Source organism: Meriones unguiculatus, chromosome 1 (assembly GCF_030254825.1).
Source record: "Meriones unguiculatus strain TT.TT164.6M chromosome 1, Bangor_MerUng_6.1, whole genome shotgun sequence".
Lineage (NCBI taxonomy): Eukaryota > Metazoa > Chordata > Mammalia > Rodentia > Muridae > Meriones > Meriones unguiculatus.
In genome coordinates this window covers 161,026,580-161,045,633 of record NC_083349.1, presented here as the reverse complement: position 1 = coordinate 161,045,633, position 19,054 = coordinate 161,026,580, and the positions used below count along the sequence as shown (strand labels likewise).

The 19,054-nt window shown below is 42.4% G+C and overlaps 1 protein-coding gene across 5 annotated transcripts in view; it reads right to left on the bottom strand.

The window, feature by feature from the left end:
- Bbs9 (Bardet-Biedl syndrome 9) overlaps nucleotides 1–19,054 on the bottom strand; it is a 379,885-nt gene that overhangs the window by 163,503 nt on the left and 197,328 nt on the right. For all 5 annotated transcript variants that reach the window (XM_060371023.1, XM_060371015.1, XM_060371029.1 and 2 more), the window contains one exon: nucleotides 12,882–13,034. In XM_060371023.1, the coding sequence (XP_060227006.1) occupies nucleotides 12,882–13,034 (153 nt within the window). The remainder of the gene's footprint in view (nucleotides 1–12,881; nucleotides 13,035–19,054) is intronic.

Here is a 19,054-nt window from a genome sequence, read left to right as displayed (position 1 = left end):
ATTACTTTCCTAAAGATTTGGCATCTTTAACTGAAAACCAATATTCCAATTAACATTAAACAAATATCCAAGCTTATCCACATATTCCAGGCATGCTTTCTGGCTAACAACCCACTGCATCTCTGTATTTAATTATTACCATACCCATATATAGGGTCTGCTTTATACTCAAAGTACATAAGGCAAGAAAAAAAGGAACATTTATAATCTTTTCTGCAGGCTACTCTACCTGTGCACAACCCAAATTCGACCTTCTCTAGGATCCCATCTTCTTTCCCAACCAAGTGCTCCCCTTAACACATCCAACACGGCTCCCCTTAACACATCTCCAAGTGCATAAATGATGTGAACGTCAAAGTCACTCTTAAAATTATTTCACTCGGCTCCCAAATAACAACAAATTAATAAGCAACATTAAATACTTCTCTTAGCTCAGTAAAAGCTCAAAACAATTGAGATGTCTTGAGTAAGACGACTGCACGGCTCCCTTTTGCTTCGAAGGATGTGGAGGAGTCAGTCAGTAGAAAGCCTCCTCTAAAGGAATGATCGGAGTGGAGTGTGTCTGGGCAGCTTAGAGGCCTATGTCTGAGGCTGCTTCACAGCTCCTTGATTATATGTCCTCTAAGTCAGTGCCGGCCTCTCCCTTACTCTCCACTATTAAGACAGCATGTAATATTTCTGATCAGTGTAAGAGATAGTTATTCAAAAGAAGAAACGCTGTTGTTAAAACTGTTGTCTAACTCCGGTAGCTGTTTATAGGTCAGCTCTCTAAGAAAGATGTGTGGAGATTACACAGTCAAGATGTCTGTGAGCCAGAGCTCGATTCTTAAGTGATATTATCCATACAAAACAATCCTTACACATTACAGGATTGGGGTAAGGGAGAGAACAGAAAAGAAGATTGCCAGGCCTGACAAGAGCAATTCACAAACAGAATTGGTGCCCTAAAGCCAAGTCCCACGAAACATTAGTGACAGCTTCTGGTGCCTGCTCAGACCCACTCCTTAGGACCTAGGTATAGGCACGACCCACTAAACATGACTGTCACTAGTGAAACCTACTCAGGTTGCTTTAGGAAATCGGCAAGGCAAGTGAACATCTTTTGAGAGGCTTGGATATTACTCCAACAACCAACAACCCACTAACAAAAGTAACACAACCTAGTTAAAAATGGAGAAAGGACAATATCTATGTGAGAAATTGTTCAATCTCACTAATTGTTTAGGATACAAAAGTAAAACCATAATAAAATACCATCTAACATCTGTGAGAACTCGGCCCTCGTCTGATTACATTATCCTCCAGCACCCAAACTTGATAGACTAATGTAGAGATGAAATGGACACATCAGAATCCTTTCATATGGCTGGTAAATAGAGAATCCATACTCACTACAGAAAATAGTTTGCAGATCCCACCACAAAAAGGTTTGCCAAGGCCAGGAGTGGTGAACATATGTGGAAGTGATGAATAAACGAAGCTAACTAAAATATTTATCACCTCAATTCTTCAACACTTTTGTAATCAGAATATTCAAAACGTACTTTAAGAGAACTTTCAGAGAACTTTCAGAGATTCGGTGCTCATTTCCACCCCTACAACACAAGTACGGCAGCGCACTTGTGAGCCAGCACTTCAGGGCAGAGGTAGGTTAATCTCGGGAGCTTGTGAGCCCCCGGCCTAGCCACCTGAGATAGCAAGAGAGCCTGTCACTCTCACAAAGGAAATGAAAACAAGAGACAGACACTGTATTTTGGTCCTTCATTCCTTGAAGGATAGTACCTTGGTCTCTTAAGAGGATAGGCTATCTTGACCAGCACAGCCCCTAGAGATAGAGGAGCTGAGATGTGAAAGATCAGAATCCTACCCTTCAGAAATCTTTGAATGTCATAATGAGAAGTCTTGCGCTAAAGTGACGGACAATAGGTTCCCAAAAAAGTCTCAGACCAGAAGGCAAACACAAATTGCAACTACAGAGAAGAACTATGATTAATCTTATCTAATGGGTTAAATAGGTACATGACGTGCTGGACCGTAAAGATCAAGACCTGTGGGACTTTTGAAACCAAGGTTGCCACCCTCCAAGGGCAGATCCTTGTATAAACCTCTATAATAAGGTACAAAGGTGGGAGCCGAGGCTGTAGCTCAGCAAGCGAGTGCCTACCTGGCTCACATGCACAAGGTCAGATGAAAGGTAGAGGAAGATGGTCCATAAGTATCCATTACTTCCACAGAGCACGGCTCAGCAGCTGGGAACTCACCCAGACAAGAATTTGAAGTAACACCCAGATGATGTTACACTTTGGGGAGCCAATATTTGGGGTTGGATGGGAGGTAGGACTTCCCAGAAATCTAGTATCCTAATATAGAAACTTTGAATAATTTAAAAGGAAACTTTAAAACAAAAATACAGGTAAGCCATTAGGGAGACAGGGAAGTCAGATCCTGAATAGCTGCTGATATAATGAATGACACACTTTTTATGGTTTTCAGGAAGAGTGAAAAGGTTTTTAAATTAAATATTCAAATGGCATTTCTTTTAGTTATATTAAGTCACTTTTACTTGCTTGCTCCTATGTATCTATGAGAACTAATAAGAACATTTTTGATAAAGACTCCTCCCTGGGCCCTTGGTTACACTGATATTTAAAGTGGTTCACTAAGTCATAAGATCCCCAACACAGAAAGACACAACTAGACTGAGGGAAAGCGAAGCTGTGGACAGGAGTTCTTTTAAAGAGGGCACAGCTGTCTGCTGTGAAAGATCACAAAATTATGTCTCTTAGAAATAGGCTCTGTATTCCTTTATTTAAAGAGGAACCAAAAAATGTGGGAAAGGGATGGAAGGAGAGAGGACTGAGAGGTTTTATAAGGGTTATAATAATCATTAGCCAGCATGTCAAACCCATTCAGAACTCCATTTAGAGAAAATAGATCCAAAGGGGATAACGGTGCTAGATGAGGTTAAATAGGAAAATGGATAAAGTTTATGAAAGGAAACCTCATACAATTACAGAAAATTGGAGGTCACTTCTATATTTTTCTCTCATCACTGACACAAAAGGTAAGATTTTCATTTTCTTCTAATGGATCCATTAATACTTTTATTGTGATATTAGAAACATCTTACCTCTGGTACATTGCAAAGAAGCCAACTTGAAAAAAAAAAAAGATCAAACAAGAAGCAGAACAAAACTTGAACAGCAGCTGTGCCCTGCTCACTTCTGCCTTCGAGTGCTTTATTTCAGACTGGGGATCACATTTCTGAATCTGATAAACTTACCAAGATAAAGTCCTAACGTTAAATTTACGATCCAGGCTAGCGTTAGCAAGCAGAAACTCAAATACTGATTGAAGAGCATGCAGAGAAAGAGACATGCCTTCAATTTATAAGAAATGCGCATGCCCGTAGGGAAGGAAAGCATCCCAGATGGTTATTAAAGGGAGAATGCTAATAGGTCTGCGCTCCCCCTGACGGAAGGTCTACTGCCACTGATGCCAATCAGCTTTCCTTGGCTACACACGGGGGAACAAGCTTCAGCACTATAGCAGCGCCTTGCACAACACAGCTTGGCCAAAACGAACTCAATCTCACACAGCCCTGTAACTTAGAACACTATCCTGGCAGCCCAGCCATCAACTGCCGACCAATCGCACTCCAGGGATGCCACAAAATGACCCCAAAGGCAACAATGGTTTCCGATGTCCTGAGCTGATGAAAAAGTTAGATTATGGGTGCCTTTATATAACCATGCTGCAGAGAAAATAAACATCTGTGGAGAGTATGATAAGAAGATAAGCAGCAGCCTGATGCCACGCGAGCTGCTTCTAAGAACTCCACGAGGAAAGGGAAAAGAAGATGCTAAGACGAAGTTGCATAAAAGTCAAGGGGACCAGGACCCGAGTCTGATCAACCCTGATGACTTCACAGAAAGCTACCCAACTGCGGGGTTTACGTGATGGTTCCCTAACCACCTGAGAAAGCCACCCAACTGTCTGATATTCACATTAATTGAATATCAGAATAAATATCAGGAAAAAAAATCATTGTGCAAGCGACAGTGAGCTTGTGAATGAGAGTGTACAGGATTACAGGCAGGAATGTGATCAAGGAGAGGCAGTAAGGCCTGCCAGATAGTTCACAGATTGCTGCCAATTCCAAAGATCTGAGTTCAAATCCAGAACTCACATGAGAGAAGGTGGGAGCTAACGTCCACAAGCTGTCCTCCGGTGTCCACCCTGTTGCCATGGAGTCTGCATACCAGTGAAATAAGCATGCATGCATGCATATTCCACATAGTAAAAATACATCACAAGAAATGACATAAAAGTCTCCCTATGCACAACTGTGCTGTCCAGAGAGCAGGCACTAGCCATGCTCAACAGGTAAAACGTGGAAGTCTGGAATCCGCCAGGTTTGTGAAGGCTCACAGTAAGGGGTAAAACATTTCAGTATTATCTCATCAGATGTTTAAATGACATTTTAACAAATCCAGCTATATCAAAAATTACTTCACTTGTTTCATTTTACTTTTAATATGTTATAAAAGACTCATTAAGTGTTATATAAAATGTGGCTTGGGCACATTTCTGTTGCACAGCCCTGGCCTAGACACTCAGCATGCAGATATTAGCTATAACACACACTTATAGCAACACACTCTGTAACCTGTATTCCAGGTTGTACTCCAAAATGGATGGCGTGAACTTTACATGACTGTGCAGGGGTTTTGTGTATTTCTCAGGTCTGTGTGAGGTCTAGCGAGGGTCAGGCAGGGAAAGAGAACACTGCCTTAATTCGTATATTCATCTCAGCACAGCATATGACCCTAATCACTTCCTTTCAGGTAAAAAGGCATGAGCCAATTCCACATGGAACAGCAGTCAAAAGCATTCTGAGACCTGGAAATTAATTTAAAACTAGACCCAGGAAAGAAAAAAAAAATCCTTCCCCCAGAAAATATTAATGAAGACCATGACTTTGTGGCCATTCCCCTTTCTCGAGAATACATATCATAAAATTTACCCTGGCAACTGTTTTAGGTGTGGAGGAGTCTAAGGCATATCCACATTGTTGTGGGAAAGCTATTTTAATGCTCATCAAATTGTTATCTAAAATAAAACTGATTAATAATTTTGAGTAATAGACTAAAGAGATGGGTCAGTGGGTAAGAGCGCTTACTGCTCCTCCAAAGAACCTGGGTTGGGTTCCCAGCACCCATGTCAGGCAGTTCACAACCACCCATAACTTCAGCTCCAGAGATCCAACTCCCTCATCTATACTCCTTGGATACCTGCACACGTGAGCATACATACCACACACACACACTTACACACTAATAATTTTAAAAATAAATCTTTAAAAAATAATTTTAAGTACTCTAAAACTATATCCCACCTTCAATTTTCATTCATTCTAAATCTGTACAAATACATATATTATAGATATATCTGTCATTGTTTGTAACTTACTACATATTAGTTCATAATTTGCTTTCTTTATTTCATAAACTTATGTGTATGTACATACATGTGTGCCTATGTGTGTATATGTATGTGTGTATGTATATGTGCCTGTGAACACCTATGTGTGTATGTATTTATGTGTATCTGTGTATGTATATGTGTATTTGTGTATATGTGTGTGCCGGTATTTGTGTTTGTGCAAGCACACATGCAGGAATTCATGTGTGTGAATCCTGGGAAACACACACATGCCATGGAAGAGGTCGGAGGACAACCTTGGGGTCAGGCTAAATTCCATCCTCGCCTTGAGACGGAGCCTCTTTGCTGCTCTTCCCTATGTACACCAGGCTAGTTGTCTCGTGAGGGTTTAAGGATTCTCCCATCTCACTCTCCATCTATCTGACTTTAGGTGAGTTCTGGGGATGACACGTAGGCGCCCAGGCTTCTGCAGCAAGGGACCCACCCTGAACGCCAGCTCTCTGGCCTTGATCTCTTCAGTTACACAAAGTAGTCTGTACCAGTTACAGTCTTCAAAATTATAAAATGATTGTGTTAGGTACTGTGGACTGGAATAACCACAGGCATGTCCTAACTGTGAGAGGCTGGCGATGAAGACTGCAACAACTGTCGAGTGGGTTTCCCACGGCAGACTTCTTAGCTGAGTATCAAGAGGAGATTCCACTGTGAAAACATGCAGTTCGAGTTTTCTTCTTATTGTCATTTTTAAACCCTCATTCATGCCTAAATAACCGCGCGTAAATTTCCATGCCCCGTTTACCTGTTGTCCTGCCTTTGGAAGGAGCTTTTGACAGTGACTTTCCCAGAGCTTTGACAGTGACTTGGAAAACTGGGCCAGCCACAGCCTCTCACCCCCAACTGCACCTTTCCTGGCTTCTAGACCTTGTTTCTGTCCCAGTGGCAAGAAGCGCCCGGTGGGGGGGAATCCCTCGAACATTCATTTGTGTTGGCACCAAACCTGCAGTCACTTAAAAGCCACGCACCAAAAAGCTCTTAGATTTCCACATGACTTAGGATAGTTTTTTTCATGTCAGTGCCATACAAATAAACAGAGTGGAAGGAAATTTAAGTGCAGGAAAAAGTAACAAATAGCAAACTCCAAACCAAAATTATGCCTAATAGAGCCGCTATTTGGCAAAAGAGAAAAATTAGGCAACTCCCTTTCTGAAACACTAATGATTATCAGCCATTACACCACACAGGTCACCTGACACGCTCAGATCAGTAAACATTTCCTTCTGTGCAACAGAGGCTTGGTGTTCAAACGCAGAAAAAAAAAAAACCCAGCACACACAAAGAACACCCAAAAGCAAGCCAAACCAGAGGTCGAGGCTAATCGCCCCTAATTCACCCTCCCAATCAGTCTTGCTTTGACCAGCAAATGTATGTGAGACTCCTCTAGCTTGAAGAGAGCTGACTTCCCAGAGCTTTCCTGGTGAGTGTGATGGGTATGGGCATTCCACGATGGTGCAGACACCGAATTTCAACAGACGGTAACAAGTTGGCCAAAGCCTTCTTCCTCTACTTCTCAAGTTTCAGCACGGCACCAGGCACTGGGGGACTGTCTGAGAGAGCTTGTTCCTGAAAGCTGAACGCACAGCGAACCCGAGCCAGTTATGAACAAATTCACGCACACATGCCGATGGACAAACATGCCATAGGCTCCTCCTTTTCCACAAGTCCCGCCATGCTAAGGAAAATCTGGGCATCTAATTCCCACCTTGCGATGATTACAGAAAATGTTCATGATGGTGGAACATGTTGGATATCTGGGTGACACCAAGAACTTCTCAGAGTCGCAGTTCTTCACCCAGACTAACGCCACACGTTCCAGAAGATGGTCATCCCAGGAGGAAGCCCTGCAGCCACCCGGAAGAGCAGTCGGTGATAAGCACTGAGACCCTCCCCACCCCCCGGCCTCTGGGAACAAGCAGGCGATACGTATTGCTCCGGACCTCTACCCTGGATTCCAGGCTGGATTCCGGTCATCTTGCTCTCCACAACAAGATTAGGAAGCAGGCCAGGACCAGCCACATTAACTGAATACCTGACGGAAATGAAAATGCAGGGCCCTTGGTGCAACAAACACTAAGAATTCAGATAGCTACTGACGTGCATTGAGCCAGTGACTGGAGAAGCCACACGAAGCCACCCTGAAGCAGTGTAAGAGGCAAACTTACATGCCGGTGGGTAACAAATGCCACTTGTGAAACAAGCATGTGGCGAGTATGCGGCAAGTCTTACCATCCCAGAGACAGCGGTGACACTAGTCACTTAAAATAAGCCCTGACAAAAGTCACTAGAGAAATTCTCTTCAGACCACATTTGTAGATGGATAAGATTTTAGTGACAGTAAACATACAGACTGTAGCTAGACTTCAGTGGTAAAATGCTTGACGGCACACTGGGCCTTAGGTTCAACACCCCACTCACAGCATTTGGAATGTAATACAATGTAATATTTAATACGTTATGGTATTAGTAATGCTAGCAGAAAGAGAACAGATACCATGCATTTCTCCTCTTCTGTGATCTGCACAGACCAAAATCAATGGACCATCGGAAACCTAACACAGGTAGACGCTTGAAAGGTGTTTGAAAGCTGGGCACAGCAGCACATGCCTTCAATGCCAGCACTCAAGATGTAGAGGCAGGCAGATCACTGGGAATGTGAGGCCAGCCTGGTCTACAGAGTGAGTTTAAGGACACTGTCTCAAAAGAGAGAGAAAGAGCAAGAGACAGATTGAGAGAGCTAGAGGGAAAGCAAGAGACCGAGACAGTGAAAGAGAATGAAAGTGAACAAGAGTGAGAGAGCAAGAGAGCAAGGGCAAGAGAGAGACAGAGAGAGAGAAAGAAGAGAAAAGCGTTTGAACACTGGGCCTATCGTCACCGAATATCTATAGTCACCGGATATATTAGTCACGCCGGCCCCAGGCCATGAGGGATAAATGGGCCAGTGATCCCAACTGTCTACAGGCCAACTGCCAAGGGTGTAAGTAAACACATCCTAGGCCATTCTGTGTCCAGATGAGCCAACAGACACCTGAGTGAGTCTAACCAACGTCAGGTAAGGACGGCCCCAGCCTAATGGGCCAGCTGGTGCTCACAGTCAGGAACAATCAGTGGAGAGCAGCTACTGGCGCACGAACTAAGGGCTGGGATGCTATGCTGTATAGCGAAGCTGCTAAACGCTATAGGCAGCATTTTAGCTCAGTAGGAAAGAGAACATGTTATGCAATAAGCTGGAGCTGAGCAACTTAGCTCGCCATTTTTGGCAGGGAGATGAGATTCTCACTAAATTGAATAATAGAGTCCAGATGGACTTAAGAGCATATAAAGAATGAGGGAGTGTAAATGAAAAATAGGTTCTAAGTTGATACCTCTGCACTCCTGACATTTGGAAGGCTGTCCTAAGCAGAAGAACTTAAATACAAAAAAAAAAGATTTCTACTGTTAAAATATTTTTAAGAATTTTACATGTTAAAAGACATATTAAAATAAAGTAAAAAGCAAATGAAAATTTTGTAAAACTTTTAAGCATATGATTACATGAAAGAATAACTCTTTATACAGACTGCAAGGAAGATTAACATTCAAAGTATTTTATGCATGATAAGGCCATCATAAAAATTACTGCTAATGTGTTCCACAGAAGGGAAACATGAACAGCTTGATAGAATAATGAACAAAAGGCATGTGTGATGTAAATCACACACAGCATACAAACGACCAAGGAAAACCAGAAAATGCTGAGCTACAACGGTAAGCAAGGGAAGATAGCATATCAGTTAAAAATTACAGAGATCCAAACACGTGGGAAGACCTTGAACACAGGCGTTTGTGGCTGGGAATATGACTTTGTGGGAGAGTACTTAGCTACCGTACACAGAGCCTTAGCTACCTAGGGCCTAGGCTCTATTCCCAGCACCATGTCAAGAAGAAGAAGACAGGGAGAGAAGGCAGAGAAAGGAGTCAGGAGAGAGAGAGGGGCAGGTAGTAAGAAAAGCTTCTATCTGATGGTAGAACTACCATTTAATATAGTATTTCTGCAAATGAGTGCACATGTGAGTGTGCGTGTGTGTGTGTGTGTGTGTGTGTGTGTGTAATGTTTTGGGGCAAATTTTTTTGGACATGAAACACTCAGAAGTCAGCCACCTGGGTATACAATCCCCACACACACCCCTTTTTTTTGTACTTTCTCTGCAACCAAACAAATTCTGGGGGCAGGGTGGCTTAAAGGACTTTGGGAGATACCCCTAAGGACACAGGGTTTTCATCATTCTTAGTTAAGCTCTCAATTTGTGAGCATGACAGATAGCAAAGTTTCAATGGGATGAAATATTACTGAAACTGCCTTTGCCTTAGTGCCACCATGTTTGAGATGGTTTAATGTATTAGTCACATGAACAACAAGAGCATTCACAAGCCATTAAAATGGGTTGAGCACCACTCAAAGCCATTTATGTGCGTATATATTTACACAGACACAACTCCATAGAGGATGTGCTATGTATGCCATTATTCTATAAATGAAGAAACTGAGGCTTAGAGAAGTAACTTTCATCTTCTTTTTGATTGTTTCAAGTAATTTGCCAGAGATCACACAGTTAGCAAGAAGCAAATGAATGGCTTAGCTCACGGGCAGGATGACCGGGCAGAGTTCTTGATTCGCATATTCTAATAAATCAGAGATCCACTCCCAAGCCCTGTGATGGTTAAAGTTCAGTGCCAGCTTGGCTGGATTTAGAAACACTCAGGGGACACATTTGGGGGTGTCCAGAAGGTCTCTCTCTCTCCCTCTCTCTCTCAGAAGACAAGACCCACTCTCAGTGTAAACAGATCATTTCATGCGCTGAAGTCCTAGACTGCATAAAAAGCGGAAAGCAAGGAAGCGAGTTGAACACCCGCCTTCATCTCCCTCAGCTACCTGAATGCTGGGCAGTGTGCCTACTGGGCCTCACACTTGGTTTCCATGGCTTCCAAGTAGACAGGTCAGGAGACAACTTTCTGGGTTCTCTCTTTTCACGATGGATTCTTGGGATCAAACTCAAGCCATGAGGACCAGCGGCAAGCATTTTTACCAAATGGGCCAACTTAGGGTCTCTGAGGGATATGTGTTTTAAGAGGGAAAAAAAATACCTTCTATTTAAAAAAAAAAAAAAAGCACTCAGTAATTCTGAAAACAGGAAATGAAGAAAATCAAAACTCATGCTTCTGTCCCATCTATATGGAGGCATTTCAGGGGAAGGCTGGTTCAAAGTTAAGTACATCACACCCAGCCTCATTAAATTAGAAGCAGAAAAAGATTTCTCTGCCAAGAACTTATAGCTGTCCAATCTTCCTAGCTATTCAGTTTGCCTGAGTCCTCCAATTATGCCATTTAGAAAGAAAAAGATTTCCATTTCTCAACACCTTTTGAACATGCTAGAATAACATGTGCATAAAAGAGTTTTCTGTTGCTTTCTTCTTTTTAACGATGCCTTCATCAAGAAACGGTTTCAGGAAATTTGTCTTCATAAGTGACAAGAGAACGTTCATTCATAAAACAAATATCAACTCAGTATGTGGAGACACAAATTCCACTCTGAACACAGTGGCAGGAAAACACTAATTTAAGAAAAATGTTCATTTCGCCTCTATATTCATAGAAGAAAATCATCGCCGTGTCCTTAGACAGTGACAGCTGAGCGTCACCCAGACAGGTTCCTAGTTCTGAACCCTGCACGGTACAGAATCAACCTAGTAGGGAAGAGGTGCCCCTGGTACAATAGTGCCATGCCTGTTATGGGGTAATCAATCCTTTCTGATTAGATTCTGTGTTCCACAGAAAGAAGTTCATGCTTGGTACTATAAACCTGGTCAAAAGTCCATCGCTAAGGAGTTCATAGGTCCCAGAGTATAACATACTATTGTTATTTTAATAAACTGTCATGTTGTCAAATTATCTTTAATATTTGTTTATACCCATAGATCTGGGATGCACTAAACCTTGGTCAGAGAGGCTTCTCTTTGCAGTAGGCAACAGCCAACACAGATGCTCGTAACTGGCCAAAAGGCTGTGAGTTCTCGGCTCCAAATGGGACGTCTTTATTAATCCACCACTTTGCCCTGCTCAACAAGGCTCAGAGTACATCTTTGAATAGAAAGTGGAAATATGTATGAAATGCTGTGTTCTGGACATTCTACGGCTCTTACACCCGTGAACCCATGGCAGTTGTGGTTTCCTACACAAGTCCTGACCAAGAACAAATCAGCCAAAACCCCAGCATGAACGGGGAGGGCTCTTAAGGCCCCGTTCCTAACTGAGGAGCTGCAGTTAACATCTGCTGAGGAAAGGAGAGTCATTCTGCTCCGGGCATGGGACTACGATTAAGTTACCCATGGGCACTGTACGGCACCAAAGCCATGTGCATACGAGCAGCAGTAAGTACACTTAATGGGTTATTTAGGAAAAAAGTTAAGAGGGAGCTATGTTGATGGGGCTGAAGGGGAGCCAGAGGGAGAAACAGAAGGTGGACGTGATCATACTTCATTATATCGTGTATGTGAGTATCAAAGACTAATTCTTAAACAGTGAGATTTTTCCTTTCATCAACTGTGGTTCATCTGTGCTGCCGAACCCCCATGACCACTGCAAAGAGGCCGACTTCTGCACCCGAGCGGGGCTGTCTCCAGCTCAGACAGTGAGGGAGAAGATACGTGTGGCGGGATGTTCTTCACGGGTTCTTCTGGCCTCACAAATCATCTCATTATACATGCTTTCTCTATGAAAGTTTCTGGGAAAAGGCCAAGCAGATAAGAGTGGTTCCACAGAGAACAACATGGGAGATTTCGCATTAGGAGTGGCTGCAATTTTCTTTAGAAACATATATTTGTGTTAATAATAATCATTAAAAATTAAGTTAAAGAAATTAGACTTTTATGCCCAAGAAATTAAATGTACAATCAGCACCTCAGAGTAATTTAGCATGAACACATATAATAAAATTGAATGGCAAAGAACATAAAAATTGAGGCAAATCCCAGACAGCATGTTTTCCCTTCAAAAACTGTTCATTTTTAACCTTTAAAGAATGAAAGTTTAGAATACACATCTAAGAAAAAAAAATCATCTAATACCAATTATTTTAAATGTAAAAATCCCAACCTTGAAGCCAGGCAGAGAAAGAATTAAGAGCCCAGCACTCAAACGCACCAGAAGATGTAAGTCCAACCACAAATTACAGAGAAACTATCAAATGAAGCTTCCCCATCAGCCACTGCACACTCCTGTGTGAAGCATAGTTTCAGATCAATCCTAATCACGCTACAGAGCATATCTTAGCATGCTGCTGCCTGACTCGAGCTGGGGAAGAAAAACATCTAACAACAGGTAATTGCACTGACGTGACACTGACCTGCTTGTACGTCCCGTCCAGCAGAGTGTCCAGGTGTTGGAGTGGGGCAGGTGTCTTATCTCTGAATCTTGTTAGAAGCCGACGCTGGATGGCCCGAAATTGGACAGCTCTCTCAGATAAAAGTTCTTCTAATTTCTCCCCGTTTATCCGCAGCTATGAGGAACAATTTCTTACATTGGGGTTAAGTAGCTATGATAAAGCATGTTTAAATTAAAAACACAAGATGCATTAAAAGTTTGTGAAAGAGTTGGACAGATTTACAGAGTATTGGGAAAGAGGACTACACAGCATTTGCTACGTGACTTCACAGACAACAAAAAAACAGGTAAGTAAAAACTGAGGAAATATGCTACAGTGTCATAAGGGAAAAACTGGTTATCTTTAACATGTTTCATGAAAACTGTCTGTGTGGAAAAATTTTAATTTCTTTTGTTCATTACAATTAACCAAATAGCAAAGAGAACAAAGGTTTAGACACAGAAGCACTAGAACTGAGTTCATATTTATCATCTCAGCTTCTACTGTTTGAAACAAAAGCCACTGACACACAGCACAAACATATACAAACACACGCAGAGGCAAACTGATAAATTACTAATAAAAAGAGGCAAACGCGGGGCTGGCGAGAAGTCTGGGTGGGCAAAGCACTTATTTCATGAGCACAGGACCAGCATTTGAGTCCTCAGAACCCTGTAAAAAGGAGGCCAATGTGGTGGCATCCAGTAGCCCCAGCCCAGAGACAGACACAGGCTTCCCTGGGGCACGCTGGCTATCTAGAATAGCAAGAACTTGTGAGCTGTGAGATCAGTGAAAGACTGTGCCCTAATAACTGAAGTGGAGACAATCAAGGAAGATTACAAATGCACCTTTCGTTCTCTAGCACACAAGCACACCCACACAGGCAACCCTGTCTTTATTACTCCTCTATCGCTGTGCTAGAACCCTGCGCCCAAGGCAATTTATAAAAGAAACTGAATAACTGAACTTCCCGTGCCGGACCTTGCGAGGGAGGGAGGCATGTCCCATCTCACCCGCACCACAGCGCCAACAGGAGACCTAGAGCGCGGTGGGGATGGCTGGCGGCTTCTGAAACATCAGCACAGCCTGCTACACACCCCAACGAGGCCACACATCCTGCTCCTCCCCAAACAGCTCACCCGACTGGGGGCTCAAACTTATGAGCCAATGAGGGCCATTCTCGGTCAAACCAGCACACATGCAAATTAGCATATAAACACGAATGTATGTTACATAAACACATCTACGAAATTAACTCTACATGATTAAACACTGTAAGAAGGTGATAAGACAAATAGCAAGTTGCATAACATAACAGTACTATCTACAGCCATGACAAAAATTATGCCATTGGCATGTACGTGCCAATGTAAAAAGGCCAACAGAAATCAACAAGAAAAGTCTGTAAGAAAAAAGATAAAAGTGGGAAAATTTAGCAAAAAAAAATTCTTAATAACAGCTTTATTTATTTATTTATTTTGTGCAAAAGAACCTCATCATGCGCCCCCCCCAAAATGACCTGAAATTCAAGATGCTCGTGCCTGAGCCTCCATGTACCTGAAGTATAAGTGTAAGTGTAGCACAGAGCCCCACCCTCTTAAACAGCTCTTAAACAGCAGCCTTTGATCTAACAATCTCACTGCTAAGAATTTACCCGAGAGATAATGCTTGCAAAATATTATATAAATGTAAGGATATTTATAACAATATTATATCACTATTATGCTAGATATAAACAATCAAATGCCCATCAAAAAGAAATTTGATTAAATACAGAAGATTACTGTGCAAGGCATGCATTGATATTCAGTACTCTCTAGTGCTATATTAATAAAAAAAAATCAAAGCCACAAAATAGACTGTTAGCATGTGATGCTGTCCACACGTGTTTCTAAGTAAAGCTGAGGATTAGCAAGGTTCTACGACTTTACCTCTAGAAAGATCCCTAACAGCAATGGTGGCCCCCAAAGAGTGGCCTGGCAGACTAAGGGATGAGACTCAGCACCCTGTTTCCCAACAGTGAGATATAATATCAACAAAAAAAATCCAGCCTACGTCTCTTAAGGAAAAAAATACCTTTCATTATCAAAAATTAAGTGGCAGGACTGAAAAATTACAATGTCAGTAGACATGCCAACATAGAAAAGAAAAAAAATGCCATGGGGCCCCACCAATTGACAACTGATGTCTGCCAAGAGAGTTGGTCCCTCTAAGCTCTGAGCCCCCTAATTTGTTACCTGATACAACTGGTCAGCACTGAAACCACACATACACGAACTACAAAAACAGACTCAGCAGTTTACATACTTGTGTGTGTGTGTGATATCCATACATGTGTGTGCACATATGTACATATATGTATCACAATAATAACCAAAGAAAATGAATCTATCCCTTTAAGATAGGGGGACATGGGAGAAATTGGAGTGAAGGGACATGAGAGGGGCTAGAGGGTAGAAAGAGAAAGATGGAAATAATATCATTAAGCATTTGAATTAAAATATATTTAACCATTGCCAGGATAGGGGAGCTGGGAGCCAACGTTGAGGAGAAGGGCAGCATACAGGTGAAATAAGAAAAGGGGAGCTCCTAGAGAAGGGGAGGGAAGAAAACACAGAAGAAGGAGGGGAGGGCGAAGGGAAATAGCAGGATTCAAGTGACCTGATGGGAAAGGGGAAAAGAGAAACTTTGGGAAAGGAGAGAGGTAAACACAGAAGAAACAGGAGGTGGATGAAATGATAATAAGGATGTGTGAAAAGCCACAGGAACCATGCTACTAACTAACTAACAGGGGAAAAAAGCTGTAATATACGTAGCTCCATAAATCAATATACATATATAGGTTTAATGGTTCTTTCTAATGGAGGCTGCTGCTACTCCTACCAAGAGCTAAAAACCACCTAAGAAGAACCCCAGTACCATACACAAGAAGCCTTCTTTTGAGTTGCTGGCCAAAGCCAACAAAAAGATTCTCAAAACATGCAGCCTATTGCTGCTACCCTTGGTTATCCACCAGAGGGGGAAGGTAAGTCCCTACTGCTGAAGAAAACATTCACTTCTGGAACAGGTCCCAGAAACCCCTGAGCTGGAAGTGAAAGTCTTCTCCCTGAGATCTAGCTGTCATGGTTTACAGAAAGCACCATACAGGCTTCCAAAGGCGGGAGGCAACCAACAGCCCTAACCATGAACTACACTGACAACTATCACATGATAACCCAAAGAGTGCAGTCGTGGCATACATACCTTGGTGGTAACCAAAGGCTCTCTGATAGAGCTTGAGATCCATTTGACAAACAGGAGCCATTGCCTGGTACTGGAAACCTAGCTGACTACTCAGTGCTCCTGAAGTCTGGCTACTGGAGGAGAACCTACTTCCATTAATGTACTAAAACAACACAATCCCTAACAACAATCTATGAACGTCCTCCTTATACCCACAGAGAAGGTTTCCCTTCTGAGAGAAATTTCTCTTTGCAACAGAAGGGTCCTCCTTCTTGCTTAGCTTCTTTAGGTGTACAGATTTTAGTATGATTAGCCTATTTTATATGTCTAATATCCACTTATAATTGAGTATATACTGTGTGTGTCTTTCTGCTTCTGGGATACCTCACTCAGGATGATCTTTTCTAGTTCCCACCATTTGCCTGCAAATTTCACAATTTCCTTGTTTTTTATTGCTGAGTAATATTTCATTGTGTAGATGTACCACAATTTCTGTATTCATTCCTCAAATGGGATAGACCTCGGAAGATGGAGAAAACAGGAAACAGGACAGAAGCATAGAACAGAGGGCCTCTGAAAGACTCTACCCAGAAGGGTATTAAAGCAGAGACTCATAGCCAAACTTTGGGCAGAGTGCAGGAAATCTTATGAAAGAAGGGGAAGGTAGTAAGACCTGGAGGGGACTGGAGCTCCACAAGAAGAGGAACAGAACCAAAAATCTAGGCACAGGGGTCTTTTCTGAGACTGATAGTACAACCAAGGACCATTCCTGGATATAACCTAGAACCCTGCTCAGATGTAGCCCATGGCAGCACAGTGTCCAAATGGGTTACCCTAGTAAGGGGAACAGGGACTGTCTCTGACATGAACTCAGTGGTTGGCTCTTTGATCACCTCCCCCTGAGGGGTGGGGGTGGGGAAGCCTTACCAGCCCACAGAGGAGAACAATGCAGCCAGTCATGAGGAGACCTGATAGGCTATGGTCAGATAGAAAGAGAGGAGGACCTCCCCTATCAGTGGACTGGGGGAGGGAGGGTGGGGTTGGGAGGGGCTTACAGAGGGGCCCACAGCTGGGATACAAAGTGAATAAATTGTAATGAATTAAAAAATTAAAAAATAAAGAGGAAAAAAGAAAAAACTTGTCAGCGCCAGAGGATCAGGAAGGTTGCTATGAGTGTGTGTCTCCTAGTAGTAACAGATGCTACATCCACAAAGTCTCACCAACATGGACTACCCAAACATGAGCTGAACAAGGACAACACCAAGGGACACGCCAAAGCGATTGAGGAACAGTCCACAGAGGCCTCAGCCCTACGACTAGAACGACACGCAGCCGAGGAGAGCTGCGCACAGGAGAGATGCTCTTCTCTAGGGAAAACCACCTGGTTGTCCAGTGCTGGTCAAGTAGCATCATAGGGACTCGGCTTTTATTTGGGGATACATATGTACATACATATATCTACATGCCCATAATAACAAGTTATTTTTAAAAAGAGGCAGTAAATTTGAAGAAGAGTGGAGAAGGCATATGGGAGACTTGAAGGAGGAAAGAAAGAGAAATATAATCAAATTATAGTCTCAAAAGTAAAAAAATTAAAAGAATATATGGGCAGCATAAAAAGTAACAAAATAAATTTTAATAACTAAGTTTTTTAAGTGAATAAAAGGTGCTGGAAATACAGCTCAACTGTACTTCCCCAGTGTGCCGGAGGCCCAGGTTTCAATCTCTGAGAGCCTGTCCTAAGAACAATGACAGGCCACTTATAACTCCCCTGCCTGTAGTCTGCTTCTGCAATAGTCCCTGCGTCCATGAACACGTGGTCCTAAAAAGACTTCCTTCACATGCAGGTATCACCTGGGCTGCCGCTTCAATGTGCAGCGGAAACCAGAGATTAAGGGGTTTTTCAATATCTGGTTTTCATAGTTTAGGGACCTATGGGCTGGCAAGATGACTCTGGGTGAAAGTGTTTTGTGAACAAGCCTGGCGACCTGACCTCACAGCCCACAGGGAGGAAGTGAGCCAACTCCCGAAAGCCTGCCTCTGACCCCCACATACAGGTGTCTACACTTCTTGCACAGTGCGCATCAACAGTAATAATAACAATAATTGCAATATTTTTATTTATCAATCAGGAGGCCAAAACCCAAGAATTACAATGAATGAAACAGACAGAAAAGTCTTCCTAGCTTACACTAAGGAACATAGATTCTAAAAAGCTATTTTGATTAAAAGTTTAAGAAATGATTCATAGCTAAAAACAGACAGTGGCAAGAGGGGGCAAAGGAAGAAAATTCATTTCTCCTGTGTGTGTAACAAATCAAAGTGCCTAAACTCCCTCCCCCAAAGGAAAGAGGCTGGTGTGGAAACACTGGGGAGACCCTATCCAAGAGATCAGGAGGGAAAAGTGTATGGCAAACCTATTAGCCAACAGAATACAGTAATCTCTGTTTTAAATATTAGGAACATGTAATTAGCATTGTCTGTCTGTGGACTCCGTTTCATAAGCGACTAGCTTTCTTGGGCCAGTACAGCCAAGCAAAGATTTCTTGAAATATATCCTAAAAGAATAAAAAATTAGCTCTGTTCTTTAGCTTCTGAAAACCTATTCTAGAAACAGTACTTGCAAAAAACAATGAAAGGAGCCTGGGCTGTGGCTCAGGCTCACTGTGCACAAGGCCCTTCCGTGGTTCCACTTTTCAACACTCCAAAGGAAAGAAAATTACATACACGTGTATATCCATAATTATTGTACTGAAACACTAAAATTCAGAATGTCAATATACGCTCCTAAACTGTCACTTTTGGTGCCACAACTGAGTCAAACACATATTAACCCAGAAAAATAACTATCAGCGGGGCTGGGGAGACATTACTGTGTAAAGTGCTTGCTGTGTGTGACTGAGCACCTTAGTTCAAATCTCCCATATAAAAGT